General features: G+C 38.0%; 1 protein-coding gene across 5 annotated transcripts in view; it reads left to right on the forward strand.

The window, feature by feature from the left end:
- The window catches only part of WASL (WASP like actin nucleation promoting factor), a 58,151-nt gene that overhangs the window by 24,985 nt on the left and 7,780 nt on the right, over nucleotides 1-25,386 (forward strand). For 4 of the 5 annotated variants that reach the window (XM_055807575.1, XM_055807573.1, XM_055807574.1 and 1 more), the window contains exons 2-10: nucleotides 4,248-4,382; nucleotides 5,626-5,712; nucleotides 6,256-6,352; nucleotides 11,194-11,217; nucleotides 16,190-16,358; nucleotides 19,680-19,722; nucleotides 20,132-20,285; nucleotides 23,500-24,020; nucleotides 25,185-25,293. In XM_055807575.1, coding sequence (XP_055663550.1) covers nucleotides 4,248-4,382; nucleotides 5,626-5,712; nucleotides 6,256-6,352; nucleotides 11,194-11,217; nucleotides 16,190-16,358; nucleotides 19,680-19,722; nucleotides 20,132-20,285; nucleotides 23,500-24,020; nucleotides 25,185-25,293 — 1,339 coding nt within the window. Of the gene's footprint in view, nucleotides 1-4,247; nucleotides 4,383-5,625; nucleotides 5,713-6,255; nucleotides 6,353-11,193; nucleotides 11,218-11,651; nucleotides 14,028-16,189; nucleotides 16,359-19,679; nucleotides 19,723-20,131; nucleotides 20,286-23,499; nucleotides 24,021-25,184; nucleotides 25,294-25,386 lie in introns of those variants that run through there. The other variant, XM_027793908.2, reaches the window with a different exon arrangement.

Here is a 25,386-nt window from a genome sequence, read left to right on the forward strand (position 1 = left end):
TGTGAAGAAGCTACAGGCATTGTATCAGCATGTTTTGATTTATTTTTTTTTTTTCCCCGAGAGGTTACTCTGCTTGGAAACAACTGCTACTACTTGTATCCTTACATTACAGGGCGGGGTCATCCCCCCAGTTTTATTTGGAAGGTACTTCCGTGGGCTGGGAAGGGTAACTAAGAAAAGCAGACCTGTTGTGTGATTAAATTATGTACGTATGCAGGGTTTTGCACCTTTATTGGAAAAACTGTGACTCTTGGGAAAGACTGACAACCACTGCTAGTGTGTCTTCAGTAGTGCTGTCAGCATGTGACACATACCAATACTGAACCATTAGAAGAACTCATTAAACTTAGTTGCTTTTTTACAAGCATTAAAATAGAAATGATTAAGCACTGCAACAGGTTCCCCAGAGGTGATTTGCAGCCTTTAAACTTAACTGGACAGGACTTTGAGCAACTTGAACTCTAGGCTTTTAATTACCTTTGCTGTGAGCAGGAGGTTAGACTGGAAGACTTACAGAGGTCACGCCCAGCCAAAGTCATTTTACGAGTCTTTGATCTTTGCACCACTAGCAGCTGTCAGCTGTACGTGAACACCGCAAAAAACCGTCCCAATGGGTCTTAAAATGCTTTCTGTTCAGGCGTATACTGAAGTGGCTGAACATCATCTTACAGCCTTAATCTTGCTGCTGCTCTTTGTTGTGACTTTTGGCCCACTGTTTTTTAATGTCTCTGTTGGCTTGGTTTACTATTTTTGAAAAAATGAGTTACGGGAAATCATTAACTTGACAGGCTACTGCAGCGAGTGTTCACACCAGAAGCTGATCAAAGTATACAGCTATGCACTGCCCAGTTAGAAGCTATCAGTGGCTGCTGTGCTCACGTTCTGCAAATGTGCGATCACTCATTGTGGCTGTCTTCTGTACACAGAAGGGGTTTTCGTGAGCCTTTTGCTCATACCACGTATCTTGCAGTATGTATGTCCAAGGATGAGACCAGCACTGCCAGTGAGGCAGCCAGTGTACAGGTGACACCAGACTTACTGCTACATAGCTTACCAGTTTGAGGGGTGTGACAAGTCCCTGGAATGAATGGCATGTCCTCCAGCCAGAGGCTGACTGTGGAAAAAATGAAGGGGACGGAGGAGGGTTGATTCTTGTCTCCATGGCCCATCAGTTTTTGGTAGGCTACCTTATTCCTTTCCCTGATGTACTTTTTCCAAATACATAGCTATGTAAAAAGGACAAGATCTTCACCAAAATTATTAAGCAAAGCAGTAGTGCCAGCTTCAAAATCCTCCTCCTGAAAATCCAGTAATAACTTTAGGTATTAAGTAAAAAATCAACTTACTATACCTCAAAAAAATAAACCACCACCCCACCTTGTATTTTTTCCTGTATTGTCCTTTTAATTAAAAAAATGATAGTGGTGTAACAGTGGAATTTGTAATTATATTTTCTAACTTGTGAAAGCCTCATCACAATCTGTCAACACTAGGAATTTGCACAATGCTAATGAATAAGTTAAAATGTAGTTGAATAAGCTTGGTGTGCCTCAAAACACCACCTACTTTATAGATCAGTGAAATTGCTCTCTAACTTGTAGATTAAGCTCTACTCGTAGATTATCCAAGTGTACATTAAGTCTGTTATGGTTATGCAGAATGAGGACACACTTCTTGTGCAGTATTCTTCTCTCTACTCATGGGGGTGGTACTGGTTCAAGGTTTTTTTTTTTTTATGTGCAGTCATCGAGTTATGACAGTTACTGGTTTACCCAGGTAATCCAGTTGGTACTTCTGCTGCTAGATATGATAGGAAGCAATGCATAGGGAGCCCTTTCTTGACACAGATCACTGTCTTCTATACCTTGAATTTAAGTTGAATAATTTCTTTCAAGACCCCATTTCTGTGGGTAGTCTTGTTGGGGGAGGTTAGTGGAGCTGGACTTGTTCTGGAGAGTTGAGAAGGCTTGAACAAAATCTGGCCAGTTGTGCCCAAAATTAAATCTTTGCCTGTTGCAGCATAAGGGGAGAAATGGTATCTCTTTATACTCAGAACTTAATGTCAGCTAATTGTTTTCTTGCTCTCGTGTGGCTAATTCAAGGGTCCTTTTACTTATTTGACAAGTCCTGTTATGATTAAATTATTCATACTACTCTGTAGTTACAGGGAGAGAAATTTTACTCTACACTCAAGAGTAGAGCGTTTGAGGAGGCAACTGCAAAGCTTTCTTTTTCTCATTCAGTCGCGCTTTTAACTCTTTTCTGTAGATTACCAGGAAGATTAGTAGTTAGTCTGACAAGTTCTGAAGGGGTGTTTGCAAAGAGAACAGAAATGTATCTTGACTTGTGAAAGATGTATCGCAGTTCTTGGGCAAAGGTTATAAAGCTTTCCCAAGGAATAGCTGCCCGTTTCCCTATATTACTTTCACTCTGTTTTAACAAAATAGAAAGGGTTTTTTGGTAATAAATGAATAAAAATTAAAGAAATAGTAATAAAAAATCCCGTGAAACATAGGTTGTTATTTTGGTTATTTTAAACCACTTGTGAAAAGTGTGGCATGGGTAATATTGATACTTAATAGGTAATCTTATAATGCAAAAAGACATGCTTGTGTCCTAGATGCAAAATAGTCAACTGTTTTGGCAAGTAGTCAGTGTTGATGAAGGCAAAGTAATGCTTGTAGAGCAGGGGGGTAAAACCTAGTACGGAGCCCGTGACTCAGACTAGGTGTGACCCCTCCAGAAGGGTCTTGGAACGGTAACACGATCTATGAAAGCATCTGCTTAATGTTCCATAGTGAAAAAGGGAGTAAAAGCCTTTAACTTGGAGGGAAAGAAATAGAGAACAAAACAGAGAAGAATATTTTTGTGACCCTGTGTTTCAAAGGCTAACAAACTGGATTCATACAGCCTAAGCCTCATCCCCAATCAAAGAAAGGTGTAGTAGGGCTAGGTAAGATGCGTGTGAGGGTGACAAGACTAAAGTGTCAAACAAAATGTTTTTTCTTGGTACAAGAATGACTGAAAACTAATACCGCTTTCTGAACAGTAGAGAACTTACAGGGCAAAGAAGTGTGACAAATGCTTCTCCGTGCTGCACATGCTTTTATAGGTAACTATGAAACTGTTAACATAGTCCCCTAGTGTAGGAACAAGGAGGGACAGTCAGCTGAAACTAGCAGGTGGCAAACTTTTAGTAGCTAACTATTCACACAGTCCATAGGTGAACTGTGAAATACAGTCCTGCCCAGTGTTGTGATGGCCAGAAGTTCACAGAGGTCTGAAGAATGATTAGATAAATTCACAAAGGAAAAATCTGATGTGCTGTAAAACAGGTATGCTGGCTCAGTGGAGCTTTGAGCTCCGACCTGCCAGTTGCTGGGGTATACTCCCTTAGCGTAACGGTGTACTCTTGTATTCTTACCCAGGCGTCTGCTGCTGTTGGAGAGTAGGTCTGGAGCCAGATAGCCTCTGGTCTGTCCCATTACAGAGCCTTTAAACTTGATGTCCTTGTGACTTGGCTGCTAAATAAATATTCTTCAGAGGCTTAAATTTTCATTCCCTCGTAGGACTGTAAGGTAGGACACATATAAACTAGAAAATATGCTGAGGAACATTCCCAGTGACTGAAGCAATCTGGTGTGGAATAATCTCTATCTCTTCCTAAAATCTCTCAATTTGAAAACGGGATGATTTCAAGTTGCCAACTGGGAATGAGCCTAGCTCATGTGAATTTTCAAACCATGCCCAAGAATTTTAAGAGTTTGCTACTTGGCATACACTGAAGTCATGCCAGAGACCATTTGAACAATTAAGCAATCCAGACAGTTGTGTTCCAGTATCCAGGAGTGTTTCCAGGCACTGTGTAATTTACAGTTCTAGCCCGAGTATTGTATTTCTATCCGGTTTGAAGTACTGAACAGAAAGAAATTTAGTTGCATGGTAGGACTTCTCTGTGTGACTGCCATAGTTACTGGTCTGCCTTTTACAGGCAAAGTCTCTTTGCTGATTTGCGAGCAAGAACAAAAAGTTCATTTGGGTTCTTAAGCTAAATATTGCGCAGAAATTAAAATCTAAGGCATAGAAGTGATTTGGTGTCATTTGAACTTTACTGTGTTACAACCTGGCAGATCATCAAAGTTGCTGCCTGGAACAAGGAACAAAATTAAGAGGTGCTTTGATAAAAGATCAAATCTAGAATTTGTGGGTTTTACCTTAAAAGTAATAGCTACCTTTTTTCTTTTTAGACGATGTCTTCAGCAGTTGTTCAGATATATGCAGCAGATCGCAATGCCATGTGGTCAAAGAAATGCTGTGGTGTAGCTTGCCTTGTAAAGGACAATCCACAGAGGTCGTATTTTATCAGAATATTTGACATTAAGGTAAGTATCTCTTTTTGGTTTACAGACTCCTTAAGCTTGGTTGTATTCATTCTCTGTTTTGAATTGAATGAGTGTAGGTTGTCATAGCTACAAACTCACAGAAATTCTCAAGTAAATGGTTGCCCGTTTAAGTGGTGCAGTTACAGTGCTTATAGGCAAGTGCAACTTTCTCAGGTATTCTAAATTAAATTATTTCATAGATGTCAGCTTTATGGATGAAATAATTTATCAGCTACAGTTTTCTTACAGCACACAGAAGCTGTCCTCTGCAGATCTGATTAGTCAAACTAATGAAAGTTAGTATAGTGTCACTGATACAGATAGCTATCAAAATTCTATCAAGGTACTGCTTTGGATGGTGTTAACAAAATAGGTGCTGTCTTCTGTAGGAGTGGAAACAATCTTTTTGATTAGTGTGTTGGTGCATGTGAAAACTGCAGGAAAAACAAGTTTTGTTCTCCAAAATATATACATTCATACTGAAGATCTTTGTCTTATATTTAACTCAAGATAGTGGAAGCTAAAAGATTAAACGTCTAAACTGTGGTTTTATATCAGAAATGATATTGAGAAGCATAGGTCCTACTGGCTTTGCTGAGACTCTGGAAAGCTTCCCATTATCTCTGCAGCCAGTAACAGCTCATTATCTGTCAGCATTCAGTGCTTCAGGTCTCTCAGATTTGTTCAGAATTGCCAGCTGGTGCTTGTATTGGACTTTGTGATTTGGTCACTTGACTATTACACTTAGTGAGAAACCTGTTCCTTGGGTGCTGAACTATAATATCTTTGCAATATGTAAAGAAAAAATGGTGAGATTTTTGTTCTCCTTACGTTAACTGTTTTCAGGTCAAGCCTGAGATAATAACAGAAGACTGGAGGTCTCCTTGATTCCTATTACTGTTAATCACTGTATTCCCATCACTGGTCGCCATTACCTCTCCCAGGATCACTGTTGTGATACATGTATCCATTGTAGATACATTGTAGAATTTGAAGGATGTTTTTTGAAAACATTCAGGAAATTGAACAGAGCATAGGCGACCTGGCAGAATAGTCTTCCACAGCTCTTCACAAGTTTCCAGTATATTTTGATTTTGATTGAGCTCATTTGTTGAGTGAATAGCAAGGTAGATGCTTAACACCATGCAGCTTCCAACTCTAGATAGGTTCTATTGTGAAAGAAATTAAATTCTGCAATTTGTCTGAGTTCTTAAAAATTGTTTTTTTTCTTTTTTCTTTTCAGGATGGAAAATTATTGTGGGAGCAGGAGCTGTACAATAACTTTGTATATAATAGTCCTAGAGGATATTTTCATACCTTTGCTGGAGATGTGAGTCTCAACATCTTTGAAATACCTGTTTTAAAATGCCTTTTATTTGAACAGTACCTTCTTCAAATATAACCGAGGGGTTTATTTCATTCTGTAAATTATTTATTAAAGTACAATATTACCTGTGTTCCTTGAAGCTTTTAAAGCTTATTTATAAAAGGATTTTTTTTTGTATCTCAACTAGAAAACTTAATCCATAGGACATTTAAAATGCAGTTCTTTTATTTTCAACTCCCTTTAATGAAATTACATTTCGACTTGCAGATTATGTTTATGAAGTACCATATATACTTAAAGCACAAATTTTCCTCTCCCCCCTTTGATTTCAAGCTACAAGATTTTGCTCAAATTTGTTAGCCATGATGTCTAGAAACTTCATTAGTAGACAGACATTCCTAAGATAGAATGTTTCACTGAGACTTGGTTCCAAATTTGCAGTGATGATTTTTCCTGATGATACCTTCAGAAGGTGTAAGAAGACATTTAAGAAAGCCTTTGAAACATTTTCTTAGTCATGGGTGGGGGAATATTAATGTTTTTCAGACATGTCAAGTTGGTCTTAATTTTGCTAATGAAGAAGAAGCTAAACTATTCCGCAAAACAGTAACAGATTTACTTGGACGACGGCAGAGAAAATCTGGTAAATATCAAATTAATCTTAAATTCAGGCTTACTTATATTGTTTTGGGGGGAGGCAGGAAGCTACTTTTATGTTTGAAAGCTACTGGAGGCACTAGTGCTATGTTTATATTTAGAAGTAATTGTGTTATTAAAGCGTGCTGCTTTTCTCTATTGTGCAAAAATAATATTTTTCTGAGAACTTGATGCTCCTTGCTGTAAGCTTCGTTGTAAGATGAGACTCCAAGGTTCTGGTGTTTGAAAATGTAGATCAGGAGGAAGCAGAAATGGTAAGCTGTCAGTGGGAAAACTAGAAATCTTTCGGTAAGCTGTTTTCACATTTGACTAAACTTTCTTTTCACTCTGGGCTGTTTATAACTGATTTGTTTAAATTTAGCCCAAGTGAGTTGTAACAAAGATTTTACCATCTGGTATGTTCAGTAGTTCATGTGAATTAATTTTTGGCGTTGATCCAGCATTTAGTAGAGAAATTATTTTATTCAAAACCAACAGAAGACATAATGTCTATACTATCCTTCGTAGCACAGGACAGTCTGAAGCACAGCATACTTTTGCCGGCTGCAAGATGCCTTGGGAATCATGGTCAGCATTTTAAAGGGAGCTGCAAACCTACACATCTTGTCTTGGTCCTTTTCCAGGGAGCCCATAAACAACTTGCCTGTCTGACAGCCATATGTCCATGAAGGATAAGGTGATATAAAACATAGGCTGGGAACACATGGATGTGCTCAGGCTTGCTGTAAGCTAAGAGTGTGGACTTGTGTTCAGGCTATAGGATGTGGTTTTGCAGTCCAGTCTGGAACTGAATTGCACTAGCAGTGTAGTGGGGAGGAAGCCCTCATTTCAGAGTGCCATCTTTGCAAGTGTTCTTGGGAGCCTACGTGATCTACATGCATTCACTTGGATTTCATTGAGGTATGGTGGTTCAGTTGCAGAGTGCTTGTTCCAGAAACTTAAATAGCTTCTCTAACATTCCCCCTGCTCAGAATTAGAGTAAGTTCATAGGGTTTCATGAGAAGTAGGGTAGTTAAGAAGTGGCATTAACAATGTTTCTCACACTTGTGTAAAAGTAATCTAGCATCAGCTTTCCATAAGACTGCTGGAAGTTTCACTGAAGTTCCTGAAATTCCACTCTTACTATGTGTCTAACACACAGTGCTACGGTGCACAGATATGACCTGGGAGGAAGTGCGTTTGCATTATTTGCCGTAGCAAATTTTGTTTAGTAGTTCAGTCAAACCTCCTGTTCACAGGACAGAGGTTTGCCTCTGCCCTTCCACACGCATTTTTTTTTTTTTTTACAGGACCACATAAGTTTTTCTTGTTTATTCTTTGAGCTAATATCTCAGTTTGTGTGCAAACTCATGTTGTAGGATGAGCTTACTCCATACATTGTCTTTTAACAAACAGTTCTCCCTCCCCAAACACTTACAACTTGAGGACAACTTTACAATAAAAATTTTTCCAAGTTTTTTTTCTTGTTAAGAGCTGCAAAACTAGAGTTGAAAACAATCATGAGATTCCTTAGTCAAGCCACCAGATGGAGTTCTCTGTCATTGACACGACTGTAATTAATTGTGCTTCTAAAATAACAGGCTTTGCATTTGCCCATGTCAAAGCTGATTTGCTGTCAGTATTTATTTATTTATTTATAAATGCTTATATCAAACATACAGTAATTTATACACAGGTTTATATATAACAAATGATATATATACACTACAAAAAAAAGTTTCATATAAATTGTGTGTGTATTTTAATGCACCTTAACTTTCCAAACACAGAGGTAATAGTTGGGTAATTTTGATGCTTTTCTATTTTAATGGGATTTTTACTCCCCTGGCTTCCAAAATATTTCATTTCATAGCAATGACACCTGACATGCTTTCAACTGAGTACTCCATGTGATCACTTAGCAGCCTGTTCTACTACTCAGAGCTTGCTAAGAGACTTTTCCAGGAGTCTTATGGAAAGCTTATGTTGTTGGAAGGTAGCAAGAACAGCAGTTCTGGCTCATGAAACTATGTCTTGGTGCTGAGACTAGTACACAAAATATTGTCTAACAGCTGCAAGAGGAGCCAAGAGTATTCTGTTCTTCCTCACTTGGTATGAAATGCACTCCAGTATACAGACAACTCCTGAGCAAGTGCATCTGGAGTTCCAGAGAGATGAAAGTTGGCTCCAAACAGAGAATGTAGAAGAGCTTGCAAATGTTCAAACATCTAATAGAGAATTGAATGAGGGAGAAAGGCAGAGAAAGAATTATTGATATGTTTTCTTAATCTTATTAATATCAGGCTGGTATTCATCTAGCTACATTCTGCTGCTTTGTGTGTGTATAAGTCAGTTAGATTCTTAACCTTAGGCTAGGAAGAAATTATTATAATTAGTTGATATCTCTGGTAGATTTACTTAAATAATTTCTCCATTTACTGCTTAAACTGATCCCAAATAGTTCGCCTGGTAAGCAGGGTCAACACAGTGTTTCTTTTCTCAGTGCTCGTCAGTGTAGTGCATTCTCACTTTGGGTATTCTTGCACATAGGTACCGTTAGTTGAGCTGTAAAAGCACAGCAGAGACTCATAGAACAGACACTTGTTCTTAACTGCCTTTCTGAAGTAGAAGGCAGCTTGTCCAATTTTTATGGACTCTTTGTAGCTCATGGGTGAGAGCTCTGTTAGCACTCTCTGACGCTGCCTTTTTTTTCTTCATACAGTTCAAGCTGGATACTTAATATGGAGAGCTTGCACTTTTTTCTTTTTTTTTTTTTTTATTTTTTATTTGTGTCTTTGGTCACAGCTTTTAGATTTGCTGCCTGGGAGACAAGTGCATCTCTGCAGTGCTCAGATTGCATTGGATTCAAGCCTCAGCAGAGAGCATTCTTGTTTCCAGGAATACTTACACAATCAAGCTGTGGCTTTGGGACTTAGGCAGCTGGTGAAGTTGATCTGTCTTAGATCATTAGGCATCTCCATCTTCAAAAAAGGAGAAATCCACCGCCCTCCAGTCAGGTCATCTGCACTTCAGAACAGGACTTCATATTTTCTAGTCGGCAGTGGGAACCACAGAAAAACAGATCTGGTTATCTTTGGACCGCAAATTAATCTTATATACCCAGCAAAAATTACAGGAAGTGTTTGCTTTGTTTTCCACTATCTTTTCTCTTGAACTCTTTCTTCTGAATAAAACTGTAATGGATTCCCATGATTTGGCACAAGGCTACTTAACACTTCCTATGAGTACCTCCTGCTTTTGCCAGCTTCCCATCCTGTGCCAAATGACTTGCAATCGGTTCTGCATTCTCCTTTGCTGTCTCCAAGTTGTTGAATAAAACTCTAATAATGTTCCAGAAGTTGAGTTTGGATTTGTTTTTTGGTTTTGTTTGGTTGTTTTTTTTGGCAGCACAACATCAGTGGTTTCTTAAACTGAATATTCTTAGGAAGAGAAAGCAGTATTTGGCCAAAAAGTCTTTTTTTTTTTTTTTTCTCCCCCCCCCCCCCCCCCCCCCCCCCCGCCCTGACCTGATACCTTTTGCTGAGGCACCCTTGCAGAGGGCAGAGGTTCTCTACCTCTGTGCCTAAACCTACCCTGCCGTGAGCAAAGAGGCAACTGTCTGTCTTTAGAAGAAGCACTTGATTCTCTAGGGGTTTTGGTCACCTTCCTCTGAAGGTTTGATGACCTTGACAGGTTCTTTATTCCTGCCTGAAGATCAGCTGACTGATACGGGGCTGACTTGCCTTGCACACTTAGGAATGTTGACCTTTTAAAATATTGCTAGGACAAAGTCAACACTAGTCGTGGAGGCACCTTCTTCCTTCCCCTTATGTTTTTGTATCTGGAAAAATATAGTAAGATAGTGTTTTTTTCTGGGACTTGCTGAAAAGTGAAATCTCTTGTTACAAGTTTTTATTACAAAGCTCTTAGGAGTCACTGTTAGGGTTTCAGATACTCCAGACTTGAAAGGGAGGGATGGACAGCCTTATAGAGCCGTGCCGTGATGTTTGGTGTGATGACAAACTGCTTGCCCATATGGGTACTGCTAAATCCAAAATTCCTAAGAGTGTGTGTGTAGGTAGGCAAATAGTGTAACTGTACTGGGGGTTTTGAAGGATGGTTGCAGGATAGGTAAATGTTATTTGTGGTGGTTAAGAATTAATAGTGAGGGAGGTCTCCTTTAAAGGAGAATTTACTATTCTAGGCTGAGAATACTGAGGTGTGAAATGTTTACAGCTATTTAAATCATCAAGCCACATTCTTCATCATCTGTGAAACAGTTTGGTGTTCTGAATAGTATCAGATTAGTACTAAGGAGATTCCAGTTCTGTTCGATATTGTTCAGTTACCTGTTGGATAAGGTAGGTCAAGTGTCTGTCCCCTCTGTGTCCTATTTTCTTTGCATAAACCAAAAAATAATTCTAATACATTTTAGGTTCTGTGAGAGAACAATACTGTATAAGAAGTGCTAATTATATTTCAAGTAAAAATGAAGGAGCAGTCTCATTCAGTGGAAATCAGCATAATGCTTCAAAAATACTGCTTTGGTACATTGTACCAAAACAGCTGCTTTTTGAATATTTGATCTTACATTGGGGTCAAAATGGCTGAAACCAACTCAGTAGCTATTTCCTTATGCTCCTACTAGGTTTGCTCACTTGATACCAGTGCTAAGACTGGGGGTTTATTGTTCTGTAATACTTTTCTCAAATGCACGACAAATAGGCTTTAAGGATATTAATAGATTCTTGAGTTCAAGGATATTGAAAGCTTTACTAGAAACTAAAATTTAGAATTAATTTTTCCTGTGATACCTATGAATAAATAGAGCTTTTTCTTTTTCAACAGAAAAAAGACGAGACCCGCCAAATGGTAAGTTTTTTGCATGAATCACTGCATTTTATTTTTACCTACTGCTGTCACTTACTGTTTATGTATAACTGTGTTTTGGACTTGTTCAAGATAGTCACGTGGTGGCAAAAGCAGTAAACTTACTCTGGAGCTTAGTGTATTTGTTTTATGTCTGTTCTTTGGTATTTGCTTAGTTGTAGCTTGAAAGATCTGTGGCTTAGCTGGCATTTGTAAAGAATGTTTTTGGAGGAGAATGTTTTGTTGCAAATAGGACAGAAACCCTTCAGCTTAAACTGAGAAGAAAACTTTGTACCTTGCGTTTATTTGTTGCTTGGTCTTCAGATTATGTGTGTATGGATGGGATCACTATACAGAACCGTGCTGAAAATAAAAGTTAGCCCATTTGTATAAAGGCAGGCATAATGATGACAGATTTCATAAAACACTCAAAATGTTAATTTCAGTGTATCTGGCTAACTGTGTAACATAGCCTTTTGTTCATATGTCATGTTTGTCAATATCAAACTTTTTTTTGCATGAAGGATTATTTGAATCTGCCTCTCAGGAATACTGGCATGAAGAGACAGGTTTCGAAGGAGAGTTTATTAAATTGATGGAAGGAGTCACAAATATGTATCAGTTCAATAAAAATTAGTTTTTTACCTTCTATTCTAAGATCAAATGGAAAATGCACATCAGTGAATATCAAGTTTGGAATCCTTGTCGTTCTGAATTCACAGTGATAGTAAAAAGTGATTTTTCCTGGATACTTGCGTGGGTGATCCAGATCAAAGTTCGTATCGATGTATCTGTTAGTTTGCTGCTTGAGCAAGGGAATAGTCAACTGATTGTCTGAGGTCCCCTTATGGCCTGAGGTGGTAGTTTTAAATACTAACCAAGACATCCAAGCCTCTTGGTAAGCCACCAAAATAGGTAACCCTTAACTAATCCTGAATTATGAGAGCTACTGGTATCTTTTATATCCAAATGAAGTCTCCCATACGTGGAATACTTCTCAAAAACTTACTCTTGTCTTTTTCATAAACATTAAGTTTTGAGGAAGTTCAGGCACTCATCAGTTTAAACCAGACATCTTTAGTATTGATTCCTTCAACTGGGACTGGGTTGTTTAGTTTTAAAACAGTCATAGTAATGCCATCCCTGATCACCTTACCAGCTTTTCTGAGCTTTCAGAAGGTTCTGACTGTTCTGCCTCCTGCGTGGTATTTGCTTCTGCTCACTTAAACAGCACATCCCTGATAGCAATGTCTGCAGAGCTGGTGGGAATTAAAACGGTAGTGGTGACTGGGTAGTGCCACCTACCACAAAAAATTTAGCCTTTGTCTTTACTGTTAGTGTTAACAACAGTTACACGAATAATTTGTCTAGTTTGCCATCTGTGATTGGAATAAGATTTAAGAAAAGTAAGCCTGTAAAAACTTTTGTGCTTATAAATAGTCTCCGTAATTCATCCTGTAAGACCTCAGGCAACACTTTTTTGAGGAATACTCACCTACTAAACTTGCAGTCACTGGTCCTATGCCTTTATCCTGAATAGTCTGTGGAAGACATAGGTTTATTCCCAATATTTCAGGTTCATAATCATTAGTCAAAGCTCTGAGCATCTCTGCTCTTCAGTAAACTGTTTCCCTGAGACATCCACATACTCTTTCACAACGTGTCAGTTTTCCTTTTTTGGTTCTGTCAAATTCTCTAATGCCTGGCTGCTCTGCTGGCAAAGAGTTAAGTGTGGTCGTGGCCTCTGTAGTCACAGGTGAGACATGGTTGATACAGGTTATAGCCTCAGGTGGTTATACTTTATACAGTCTCTGCGTTTCAGTATTTGGAATTCAGACTAGAGCACATAAATACTATCAGCATGTAACTGGGAAAAACAAACTGTTGTAGGATCAGCTAGTTCTTGTTTTACTCTCTATATGCAGTGAAATTGTATTTGGGGTAAAAAGAAAAAGGCACACTTGCTTTTTTGTACCGGGTATCAATGTATAATTACCTTTATAACTGAAAAACAAGAACAATCACATTTCTGGACTCGCATGATCCATGCTTGAAATACTGCAGGGAATTTTATTTTAGTGGGGCTTGTTTGTCTGGATTTTCTGCATACATTGACACTGCATGGAAAAAGCACTCTGTCTTTTCATGTGAGGTTTTCAATGGTACGGATTTAAGATTTTTTTTTTTTTGGTAGAATTGCAGGATTAAAATCAAATTGGCATTAACAGTTATGTAAAATGTATTAGTCTGTAATTTCCTGGGATTTATGTTCTACTCATTTGTAATAGCTAGGTCTCTTTATGCAATAAAAAAGAGTTATCGTGGTTGAACTGACTGCTTAGCAAAGTTCTGGATAAAACAAGGATTTGTCAGAGAATTAGGCTGTGAGGGAATCTTTAAGAACCATGTGGCAGAATTTTGTTTCAGCTGTTAACTGTAACATTGCATTAATTGTGGGGCTGTCTGTTGCCTGGGACAGATGCCTAGAGAGGTTCTAAATGAAATACAGATAATTTTGTAGAATTAACATTTCAAAATGTTCTGTACTACGTTTTCTGGAGCCCCTTCTGAAGATGTCACAGATATTGATAACAGTGGATGCTTAAGGCCACTGTACTGTCAGGTACTTCCTAAGGATGAGCTCTATATGCCTCTCTCATCTTCATTTATTGAGCTGTCTACACCTGATGGGGAAGGTGCTTGTTTTATGATGGGAAAAATTTTACTGGATATAAATATGGCAGTTCTAGAAGAATACAATTCTATCCATGGTTCTTTCATCCCTCGTGGACTTCAAAGGTCTAAACCTGATGGTAAGAAAAATTTTCATCTTTAAGAGTTTACTGTGATCTCTTACATGAATATTATTATTACCAAGGAATCAGGTTATTGTTTCTTAACTTGAGCTAGCTGAATAAAATGTCAATTTGCAAATGGCTGCTGCTTTACATGGTTAAACCCATGTATGGTTAGTTCAAGATTTTACATGCAAAAAGGTGCCGTTTCAAAGACTTAAAAATTGTGAGAAGGCTATCACAAACTTCCTAGCATTGCAAAGGTGTGTGTTTCTTTGTGAATGTCAGGACAGCTCTTGAAACTACAAATATCAATATAATAGGTGAAAATAGAGACAACAGAGGAAATATATAGGTGATTAAAGTGAACATGAACTCCTACAGTTTATGTTTTATGTCTAATGAAATTAAGATTGATTTTCAATTCATACTGAAGATTTTACTTAACTCCACTGGTTAAGTTTTGGGTTGATAATATGTGGTGATTAATGATCAGCAATGAATTTATTGCCAAATCTAAGTGGAACTTTATCAATGCAAATTGTTTCACATAGTCATGTGTGGTCGACTTGTGCTTTGATATTCTCAAAGCACAGTTGTGTAGACAATAACACTTCTAGATCAAAGCATTTCTGCTTAGCAGAAAACACTTCAGAACTTCTTCCTGCAGTTTCAGTGCAGTTTCAGATCTTGTCTTTCAAGACTTCTACAGAAACGTAGGAGTTGTCATATATTTTAGATGAGTTTTGTCTAGTCCTCTGTCATGTTTCTGTTCTTGTTTCTTGTTCTGGCTAGTACTAGGTGCTTCGCATGACACATTAAACTGTAAATGTCAGCTATGTTACCCGTTGTGTTGTCTGCTGCTTCTTTCCGAGTTGGACTTTGGCAGAAACCTAAGGCTTGTTGGTCCTTTCAGAATGCTTAGAGAACTTTAAATTAGCCATAAAAAATGCAGTTATGGGAAGAAAGTGTCAAAATAAGGTTCAGATTTTTCAGTCTAATTAGAATTTTTTATCATCCACCCAGTTAAGATTGGATGTGTCTTATTTTAATTGATTTGCTAACCATTGGGTAGTAACTCACAGGCAAGTAGAGGATGTTTTCAAATTATTTCTGGCCAAACTGGTCTTAAATCGACTGTTTTATTTCATTCTTCCAAAACTGAAATTACTTACCGTTTTTGCAGGTTTCTTTGAAAATATGCATGTGTGTGTACATACATACAGAGATATAGATATATATGAAAAATGCATAAACTGCCTCTTAGTTTTTACATGCTACTATCACTTGGTTATGTCAAGAGTTGTCTTCTGTCAAAGCTGAAAAACCTGAGTGGAAAACATGCCAAGTATGTTTATTTGCTAGTATTACACAAGTAACATAATAATTAAATGCTAAAATTGGCAGGAGTATTTTAAATAACTGTAGTAATAATTCAGAGTTGTATAATGAAGAATGAGGTTTGAGAATATAATACATAATTTGAGTGTTTAATATGTATTTCTGGTGCCATTTTTACAGTCACTACTCTTCAAGCTCTGTTTCTTATCTGAAACTACAATTATTTTGCAAACCTGTCAAAGAGTTAAGACGTAAGAAATCTTGAATGGTTCCGTAGGTACTATGCTCTTTTTGAAGACAAGTGTATCCAGAGCGGCCTTTTGAAAATCTTGTGATGTTCAGGTTCTGTGTGTGATGGCAGAAAGCATTCCCACGTGGGGCTTGTTAAGCAAAGGTTCCCTCTCCTTTGAGTTTACTGTGCTGCCAAGGTCACGGTGCCCTGGGTGTTACTGTTTGTCGCAGTCACTTCTTTGACCTTGTCTGGGATTGTACCTAAGCTGTATCTTTATGTGTCTTATTCCATGTGGTCTTTACACAGGAAAATCTTTAGTTTAAAATCACTTTCTTTGCCAAATTTGAAAAAAAAAAAAAAAAAAAAAAATTTAAAAAAATTCTAGTTTAGAAAAGTTTTCAGACATTTCTTTGCTCTAGCAAGGTGGGTTTTTTTCTTCAGCAAATACTTCAGTCTGACATATACAGAACCCAGCCAGATGCATGTGGCGTGTAGAGCTATGGTTACAGTACAAGTATTATACCGCTGGGGAAAAAAAAATGGTTTGTAGGTTAAATATGACTTTGTTGAAACATAGTAGTAAAAATCCTGTACTTTACCTTCACAGGCCCAAATCTACCAATGGCAACTGTTGATATCAAAAACCCAGAAATTACAACTAACAGATTTTATACTCCACAAGTTAACAATATTTCATATACCAAAGAAAAGAAGAAAGGAAAAACTAAAAAGAGAAGATTGACAAAGGCAGATATTGGAACACCATCTAATTTCCAGTAAGGACTTTTTTTGAGTTTGGGTTTTGGTGGGTGGGTGTGGTATTTTGCTGTCAATTACACTTGCAGATGTTCAAGACTTGAATGTGTGAATGTTGCTTGTAACCTGAACTGCAGTGAATGCAAGCTGGAATGCTGTGGGGTTTAAAATCACGGTGGTTTATGCACCGGTGAGGAGTTTACTGCAACTGTAAACAAAAAATAACTTCCTATCCTAAAACAGCTTAGAAAACCATTTAGCTGCACAGAGATAACCTTATTGAAGTAGTCAGCCCAGTGCAGACTCATATTCAGCTGCAGTGGTCAACTCATTGTTATTCTTACAGCTGTGCCTGCTTAGCTGTGCTTTGTCATGCAAAATACACGTGCGGGTCCAGACTTGGCATAAAAGCAGAAATGACATAACCATATTTTAATCTCTGGCTGCCTGTTCACAAACTTATTCCAGTATGTGGGTTAGTACCTGTATTTTGTCATGGAAGTACAGCATGCATGTATACACTTCTTTGGAATGGGTTGGGTTTTTTCTAAAATTGTTTCTTGAGTATCTTTAATCCTTTGGAATAGTTATAATGTATCATCGTAAGCTTCAGTTTCATGAAACTTTGTTTTGGTCACTTTTCTGAATGAATTTGTTTTCCTGAACTATACTTTAATATTTTAATCTTCTGTGTTTTAAAATAAGCCTACGTTTTGTTAAAGCAACAGGAATTTATACAGCTTGAGTTAGTTACAGGAAAGATCAGTTTCCGTGAAGCAGTAGAAAACCAGTGTGAGGTTTACATACCAAGTGAATGTCTTGTTCTTTTGAACCATTATTTTACATCACATCCACTGACATGCTTTGCTGGAATAAAACTCCCTAAAAGTATTGGCATTACCAGTTAAAATAATGTTACTGCAGTGTTTTGAGAGAGTGCTCTGTAGAATGGGATAGTGGACAGAAAGGAGAGAAGGTGAAAATGGTTCCCTAACCAGACTGTGTTTAGACAATTCAGACATCAGCCATGTTCTTCCTGATCCGAGTATCAGTGAAGTGCTGCATCTGTTAGTGTCACTGAAACCAAAAAATCAGAAAAGAAGGAAGAGTAAAACAGAGAAAATTGTAGCTGGTCACTGTTGTAGCTCTACTGATACGGAGTAAAGTATATGTGGGTAAAATCGCAAATAATGTTTTGCATTAGTGTGTCTTGCTTCTGATCAGAATTTGTGGAAGGGGTTGTGCAATAGCATAGATGGAAAACAACTTCAAGACTTTGTTTATGATGTCTATCAGATTCTGACCTGGAAAAGATAAGAATAAGATGATAAAATATTTAATGAAATTAAAAAAAAAAAAAGATGTTCTCGTATCATTAAATGTAACACAAAATTGTTAAGTGGTGAACCTTTACAAAAGAAGATTGGAAGCGTTTTGTTCGGCATAAGGTCTAGTTAAGTTTCCTGTAGACTGCAGTTATGTGTCATCTTACTGTGTAAGATATGTTAATTACTGGTTTTGTATGAGCATATGGGAACTGGTGTTTGGTATTTTTAGGCATATATGCTAGTAGTATAACTTGAGCTGTGATACTGGTGAAGACCAACACTGTCACTGGTTTTATACCTGATCAGTTGCAATCAGTAGGTAAAATTTTTAAATGCCTCTGTTAGGCAGATGTGGACTTCTAGTGTTCTGAGCAAAAATTTTGAATTCTGCTTCACAGTAATATAACTTACTGCTGTATACTTTCTTTTAAGTAACCTAAGAGTTAATTTTTTAAATGCCTCTGTTAGATGTGGACTTCTATTTTCTGAGAAAAAAAAAGTTCTACTTCACAGTAATATAATGTACTGCTGTATACATTCTTTTAAGTAACATAAGAGTTGCTTACTTGGTAAGTATGCATTTGCATTGGAAAGACCTCTGAAAATAGATGTGTTGCAGTCAATGTGTAGACATAGCTTATTTTACTCTGAGGGATGAAAAATAAATGAGAAATAATGGTAACACTACTCCGTATAAACTTTAATATCAATGAATTGCACTAAGCTCTGAATTGTATGCTCACAACCTCTTAAAAGAGCATCCTGAGTTGCACATATAAGCAGCAATAGGTGGGTGAGATTGTATTGGCTGTCAGACTGTCAATTTACATATGCCTGTTAATACACTAAATCAGATATGAGACTTTTAGGAAATGCATGTCTAATTTATATGAAGCAAGCTGTAGCTTAACATCCAGAATTCTGTAATCGATAAATCATCCCATATTTTGGTAGTGAAAGGTATTTAAATACTTAGGCAAAACAGGGGGCTTTCCTTTTTTGCCTTTTTGGTGGCATCACATTTTTACCACATCTTTTTTTTTTTACCACATTTTTAAATTTTAAACCACATCTTTTACTTTTCTTCTTGCTCCTCAAACTAAGTTGTTAATACCAAGACCAAAACTGATCATTGAGCTGCTGTATTCTCATTAAGAAAAGGTGTGCTGTTGATACTAACAGAATCGGGCAAGAATACAAGGTCTGTTGTGCTAGGCACTGTATAAGGGCAGCAAAACAGTCCTTGTAATTTCACAGGCTTTGCCTGAACAGTGTTGGGTACTAACAGCTCACCTGGTATTTTTAAAACTCTGAGTTGGACTTCCTGAAGACCGTGTTAAATCTCTAGAACTGGCCATTGGAAAAAAAGAAGCTGAAAACATGAAATGCTGGTGACATTATAGTTCTGCTTCTATAGCCAACAGTAGTTGCATGAAGTAGCTTGGAGGGGCATGAACTCTTCCACTTTTTTAGCTGATTACAGCATCGCATCAAATAATACTTTAGTAGCTACTAGAAGCCTAGGAAGATAGCAACTGAAAACAGACCTGACTTCTCTTTGAAGGAGTTGAATAGGAGAAGGGTGACGAGAGAACAAATAGTGATGGCAGGGATGAGGAGGAGGTTTTCCAGCTGCGTGACACTGAAGACCTTGGCAGTAGCTTGAAGTACAGTTACTATATAAAGGCTAAACTCCTCCCTTGATCGCTGTGCTGTTCTTCCATCACCATCCACGTGTGCCACAGGGTGGCGTGGAGCCGTCATGTTGTGCCACGGTCCATAAACTAAGGGGGGAAATGACTTCTCCACGTGGCCTTTTTGACACAAGACAAAAAGTAGGAGTAAAGGAAGCTTTACTAGTCTGAAGTGGGGCACTGAGGAGTCAGAATTCCTTAGCGTCTTAATGAGACTGGAGGTAGGAGCTGGCAGTAATCTCCAGTTATCTTGATGTCCCGTTATTTTAGTTAAGAGGTCCTTTTTATACTGATTAAATGGACTTTTCTGCTTTTTTAGACACATTGGACATGTTGGTTGGGATCCAAACACAGGTTTCGATGTAAGTAATTTAATAAGTTATTAAAGACACTGAATGTTTAAAAGCTTTAGAGGTTTTTAAATGTAAGTTGTGAAGATTGGCATTAAATAAAAAGTTAACTGTATACTAAAAGTTATAAATTGTGATTTTATAATACGGTGCAAACAGAGATGTTGGAGTGGAATGGAATAGGAGGCATCTGGGACTGAGAGGAAAAGATGCAAAACTTAAGTTTTTGTGCAAGGTACTTACCTCTCCTAGAACAGTCCTTTTTGACTGAAAAGTCAACCTAGACACATGTACTTGGCTTTGCTATTCCTTTTAACTTATATGGTCTGTGGGTTTTTTCCAATACAAGTGGTATGTTTGATTTTATTTTTTTTAAATCTAGTAAAAAATGCTACTTAAAACGAATGTATCTGACTTGCAGGTGAACAACTTAGACCCAGAACTGAAAAACCTGTTTGATATGTGTGGAATTTCAGAGGCTCAACTAAAAGACAAAGAAACTTCAAAGGTCATATATGATTTCATTGAAAAAACAGGAGGTGTGGAAGCTGTTAAAAATGAACTGCGCAGACAAGGTGGGATTCCTTTTTATTTCCGCACAAAAATTAGCAGGGCCATTTTTACCTTAAGGATTAGAGTAGAAGGTGTTGATGATGAGCAGTTTTCTCTCATCTCTGGTCTTCATGTCACTGCAGTTGCACTGGATTTCATAATGTTTCTGTACACCATACGCTATGTAAAAACGTTCATGCATGACTCATGAGAATACTTATTCCCTAAAGAATAAGGATCTTGTCTGTGTCAGTTAACTAACTTCCAGTAACAGTCTGACTGCAAAGCTATGCAGTATGTTTGATATAGATTTTTCAGAGACTGTATGTCGCATATTTACTTATGATCTCAGTCTTATAAATAAATAAAAATCCTAGAAGCCGTATTGCTGTTGTCAGTTGTAGTAGTAGGACGTGACTGACTGATGTATTTATGGTCCCCGTGCACCCCGGCAGCCCTGTGTAATGAGCCTTGCAACAGCTAGGGTCCTGCAAATTTTATATGAATTTTTAAGGTTTTGGTTTTTTTTTTTCTAATTTAAAGTAAAAAGTGCTGGTTTTGAGCAGGCTGCTGCTGCAAGGAAGTTCTTAAATAAACCATTTTCTGTCTAACCTTTAAATGTGATCTCAGATGATGTATTATCTAGCTGAACATAGCAAGTCGGTCTGAAAATTACACTGCCAATGTCCAGCTTTCAAAAATCTGTGTAAAACACTTCTCAAGAGGGGTAGCGTATAAATGGCATTGACGTTATTGCAGCTCGAAGCTAGTGAATAAACTGTTCAATAAACTGAAGAGATACAGATTCAGGGAACAATGACTTGTCACATTTATTCCTTAGGTCCCCCACGGTGGAATGGTATGTATTTGAGCTGCCATCTAAGCATATGCTTCAAAGTATTCGTGTTGCTGTGTGATTTCTTTCCTAGATGAGAAATGCCATCTTTAGTTCACATCTTTGACAGCAATACTACAAGTTATAGTCAAACTTCTTAGTTAAATTCCAATCAAAAATTCAGTTGTGATTTTTTTTTTCTCAGTAAGAAATCTGTCGGTTTCTTTATAATCTTAACTCTGTTTAAATGTTTCCAGAGTTGTTGATTCCAGACTGCTGACCATAAAACTAGATTGAGAAGATTTAAAACACTTTAAAAACGCCTATTTTTCTATTAGAAATGTGATAACTTCATGTTATGGCCACTTGCATGTATGCAATTGAAAGAAAAGCTGCCTCATATTTAACATGCATGATAATAATCTACCTCTGTGCTTTTTGATAGAGGTAGATAAAATACTCCAGTACTTCAGTGGGTTTATCCACAATTCTGTTATCTGATGTGTAGGCTTGACTGCTGTTTGAAGTGTTCTTTCTCAACCAAAACATGTTTTTCTGTGTTTATTGCAAGAATTTCTGTGCTGACATATTCACCCTGCTAGGATGCTGACTAGAGAGTTGCAGACATATTATTCTGCTCAGATAGAAGTTACTTTCCTGCTTTTTCTGCCCTTTTCCTTATTTTGGTGCTGTTGGTTGGGGTTTTTTTATTGCCAGTACCATTAATAGAAGATTTTACAAACGTTTTTTGTTAATGGCAATGTTCATATTAATGTTCATACTAATGTGCATTTATAAAAAACCTAAATTATTTTCTTGCTTTGCTTGTACCGTCTGTTTGGAGGGGGAAGGGAGAAAGGATGAGGTAGCGGTGGTCCCTCCATGCTCTTCCTTGCTCACTTCAGTTTAGTGCAGACAAGCCTTATAAAAACTCCCAAACTCTATTTCCACAGATTGGATATGACATACCTCTCTAGATATTACGAAAATAAACCACTTCCCCCGCAGAGCTGTGTTCAAAATCTACAGACACTACAGACTCTGGAGCATGACAATGTTGTGTATCTTTTCAGTAATACAGAAAAACTAACTGTAGTGCTCACAGAGTAAGTTATATTTGAAAATATTAGCCTCCGATGGCCGAGAAGGAAACTACAGTTCTGTCGGCCAAAAAGTGGTAGGATTTTTTTAAAAATCAAGAATGTTGGCAGTATGTCTCTTAGAAAATATATAAAGTTTGAGAGGAGATTCTCCCCATACTGTTATTTTGGAGGTATGGAAAAAAACAGAGCAGTTCGTGGAACTTAAGAACATAACATGTAATTTTAGGAGGGGTATGTTTCTCTAAGATAAGCAGGGAAGGAGGCACCAAGGCACTCGCGTCTCCTACTTCCTCAAAATCCCTTTTTTTTTTTTTTTTTTAGGGATGTCCCTCCCTATACCAGTGCAGGTAGCCTGCTTTCTCAGCATGTAAGAGGAAGGAGATAATAGAAGAGCTAAAGAAATACCTTCTTGAGTGTAATACCCTTTTTGTTATCAAAGCACATGAAATAAAATGTGAATTTTCTTAGTTGTATGACAGCACCTGGATTATTAAGTACCTGTGTGCAACAACCACTCGCCCTAAAGTACCATAAGCCATTAGATGCTTCATGGAAGAGGAAATTAAATGGTGCTATTTAAAATGCCATTAGCAGAGCAAGTACATTTCAAGGCTACTTAATATAGAAGTGATCCTGTGCACTGAGGTAGCCCTGCCGTTGTTTCCTTTCTACAGTTGCTGCCATAAAGATGTTGTTGGGACTGATTTTCAGTGAAAGGGACTGAGTCAATTTACACTGTGTCGTAATGCATTAGTAGTTTTTTCTTCATTGCTAGATGTTACTTCAAAAAATAGTCTCTGTAATTCCTTAATAAAATAATGGATAGATTATAAAGTGGAAATGTTATATTTCACTCTAAGTGTATTTAATAAAACTTCTTTCTCTTGCTTTGTGTCCTAGAATTTTAGAGGATTCTTTTAATATTTTTTTCTTCTGCATTTTGTCGTGAGAAATTGAAACACTGGCTTAAGATACACTTGGATTATGAAGAAAATTACTGCCATAGGACCAAACCAAGATCAATGACCAAGCTTGTTTTGCAACTTCAATTAGTCTTTTTTATGCATTGCAGTTGCTTCCCACAGTGTTGATTATTTTACAAAATACACAACAGACATAGGGGCTATATTCAGCTTGGTTTGCAATTCATATAAGCATAATCCAGAATTGGTGAAATTTGCACTGGCACAGAGATCCTTGCAAAAGGGAAAGCAAAACATTTTTCTTTCTCTGCTAATGTCTGCAAGAGTTACGGGTATTGAGTAGCCTATAATTGTAGATTGTTTTGTTTCATTTCAGCTCCACCGCCACCACCACCGTGCAGAGGAGGACCCCCTCCACCTCCACCACCCCCTCCCCATAGCTCAGGCCCTCCTCCTCCCCCTGCTAGGGGCCGAGGGGCACCACCTCCACCTCCTTCTAGAGCTCCCACAGCAGCACCTCCACCCCCACCCCCATCTAGACCTGGTGCATCAGTGCCCCCACCTCCTCCAAACAGGATGTATCCTCCTCCACCACCAGTGCATTCATCATCTGCACCTTCCGGCCCTCCTCCTCCGCCACCACCACCGGCAAGTGGGTCGTCTGTTCCTCCACCCCCTCCTCCTCCTCCACCCCCTCCTGGTCCTCCTCCACCACCAGGCCTTCCTTCAGAGGTTGATCACCAGCTTCCAGTTCCTGTAGGAAACAAAGCAGCACTCTTGGATCAAATCAGAGAAGGAGCTCAGTTAAAGAAGGTCGAACAGAACAGTCGACCGGTATCCTGCTCAGGAAGAGATGCACTGTTAGACCAGATACGACAGGGTATACAGCTGAAATCCGTGAGTAAAAAGCTCTTTCTCATCTAGGGCCTCTAGGGACTTGCAAATGGCTGCATCATGGCAGCGTGAACAGTAAATTGTGGCTCTATTTTGGGCTGGTTCATAACTTCTGGAGATTTTGAAGTGATGTGTTAAACAGTAGTACTGAGAAAATGCTTAGAACATATACTTGCTGTAGATGAGTATTGGTGCATAAAGTCATCCTTGTTTCAAACGAATTTCTCACTTACCAGTAGAACTTAAAGAATAAATCCTACTGTGGCAATACCACAGTATCATGGCTCTAAAAAACTTTTGCAAGAACTATGAAAAATTGCTGGTCTCTTGAATACTTCAGTAAAATCATCTAAACAGCTGCAGGGGATGAGTTCAGCAGTAATGGTAGTGGAAGGCAAACACTTGTCACAGTTTGCTGAAACCAGGACAATACTAAATTTCTTCTGGCCCCCCATCTTAAAATGGGCCTGTGCTCTGCAAATGTTGAGGCTTGTAAGAAGGTTGCTGTGGCTGTGTCTGAAAAAGTGCAGCCTGTGAGTGGTGCCTCTGCTGTTCCTGCTGCAGTTCAGGCTATTATATTTTTCTTGATGTCACTGAATATCTTAAATTTTGCCTGAATTTTGCCTGTAGGTACCTTTTTTCTTTTTCTTTCTTTTTTTTTTTTCTTCTTGCTCTCCTGCACTTGAGGCAGTGTAAAAAGCGTAAGGGCATGTTAATATTTATTTGCCATTACAGGTATGCAGTATCAAAGTCTACTACTTTCAGAAGGGATTATCAGCCCAAAGCAGAGCTGGTTAACAAATGCAAACAAGAAAAAGTATTTTGTGGTATATAACAAGGATAAAATAAATAATGATTATTCAGCCACACAAGTCATGCCTGTACAACCGTATTAAGAAGCTTTCAATCTAGCTGAGCACCCACTTCATGTCATAGCTGAAATATTTAATCATGAGTATGAAGTAACTACAGTTGTGTTATATGGCAAAAGAGAAAAGCTGGACTTTTTTCATAAATAAAAACTTAGCTTGAGTTAAAGAAACAAACTACAGATTCACAGTTCCTTCTGGCTGAAAATAAACTTGTTAATCTTATAAGGAAGCTTGTGTTGAAATGCACAGGTTCCATTTTGCTAATTGCATCTTTCAAATGTATCCTTATTCCAAGGTATCTGATGGTCAAGAGAGTGCACCACCTACACCTGCGCCCACCTCAGGAATTGTGGGTGCATTAATGGAAGTTATGCAGAAAAGGAGCAAAGCCATTCATTCTTCAGGTGAGTCTGAAATTTTTCTGACCTCATGATGTCAGGTTTTCATAAAACGTATGTTTTTTCCAAACAGGAAAAAAGCATGGGTTACAGCTTATA

This window comes from Falco peregrinus, chromosome 6 (assembly GCF_023634155.1).
Source record: "Falco peregrinus isolate bFalPer1 chromosome 6, bFalPer1.pri, whole genome shotgun sequence".
NCBI lineage: Eukaryota > Metazoa > Chordata > Aves > Falconiformes > Falconidae > Falco > Falco peregrinus.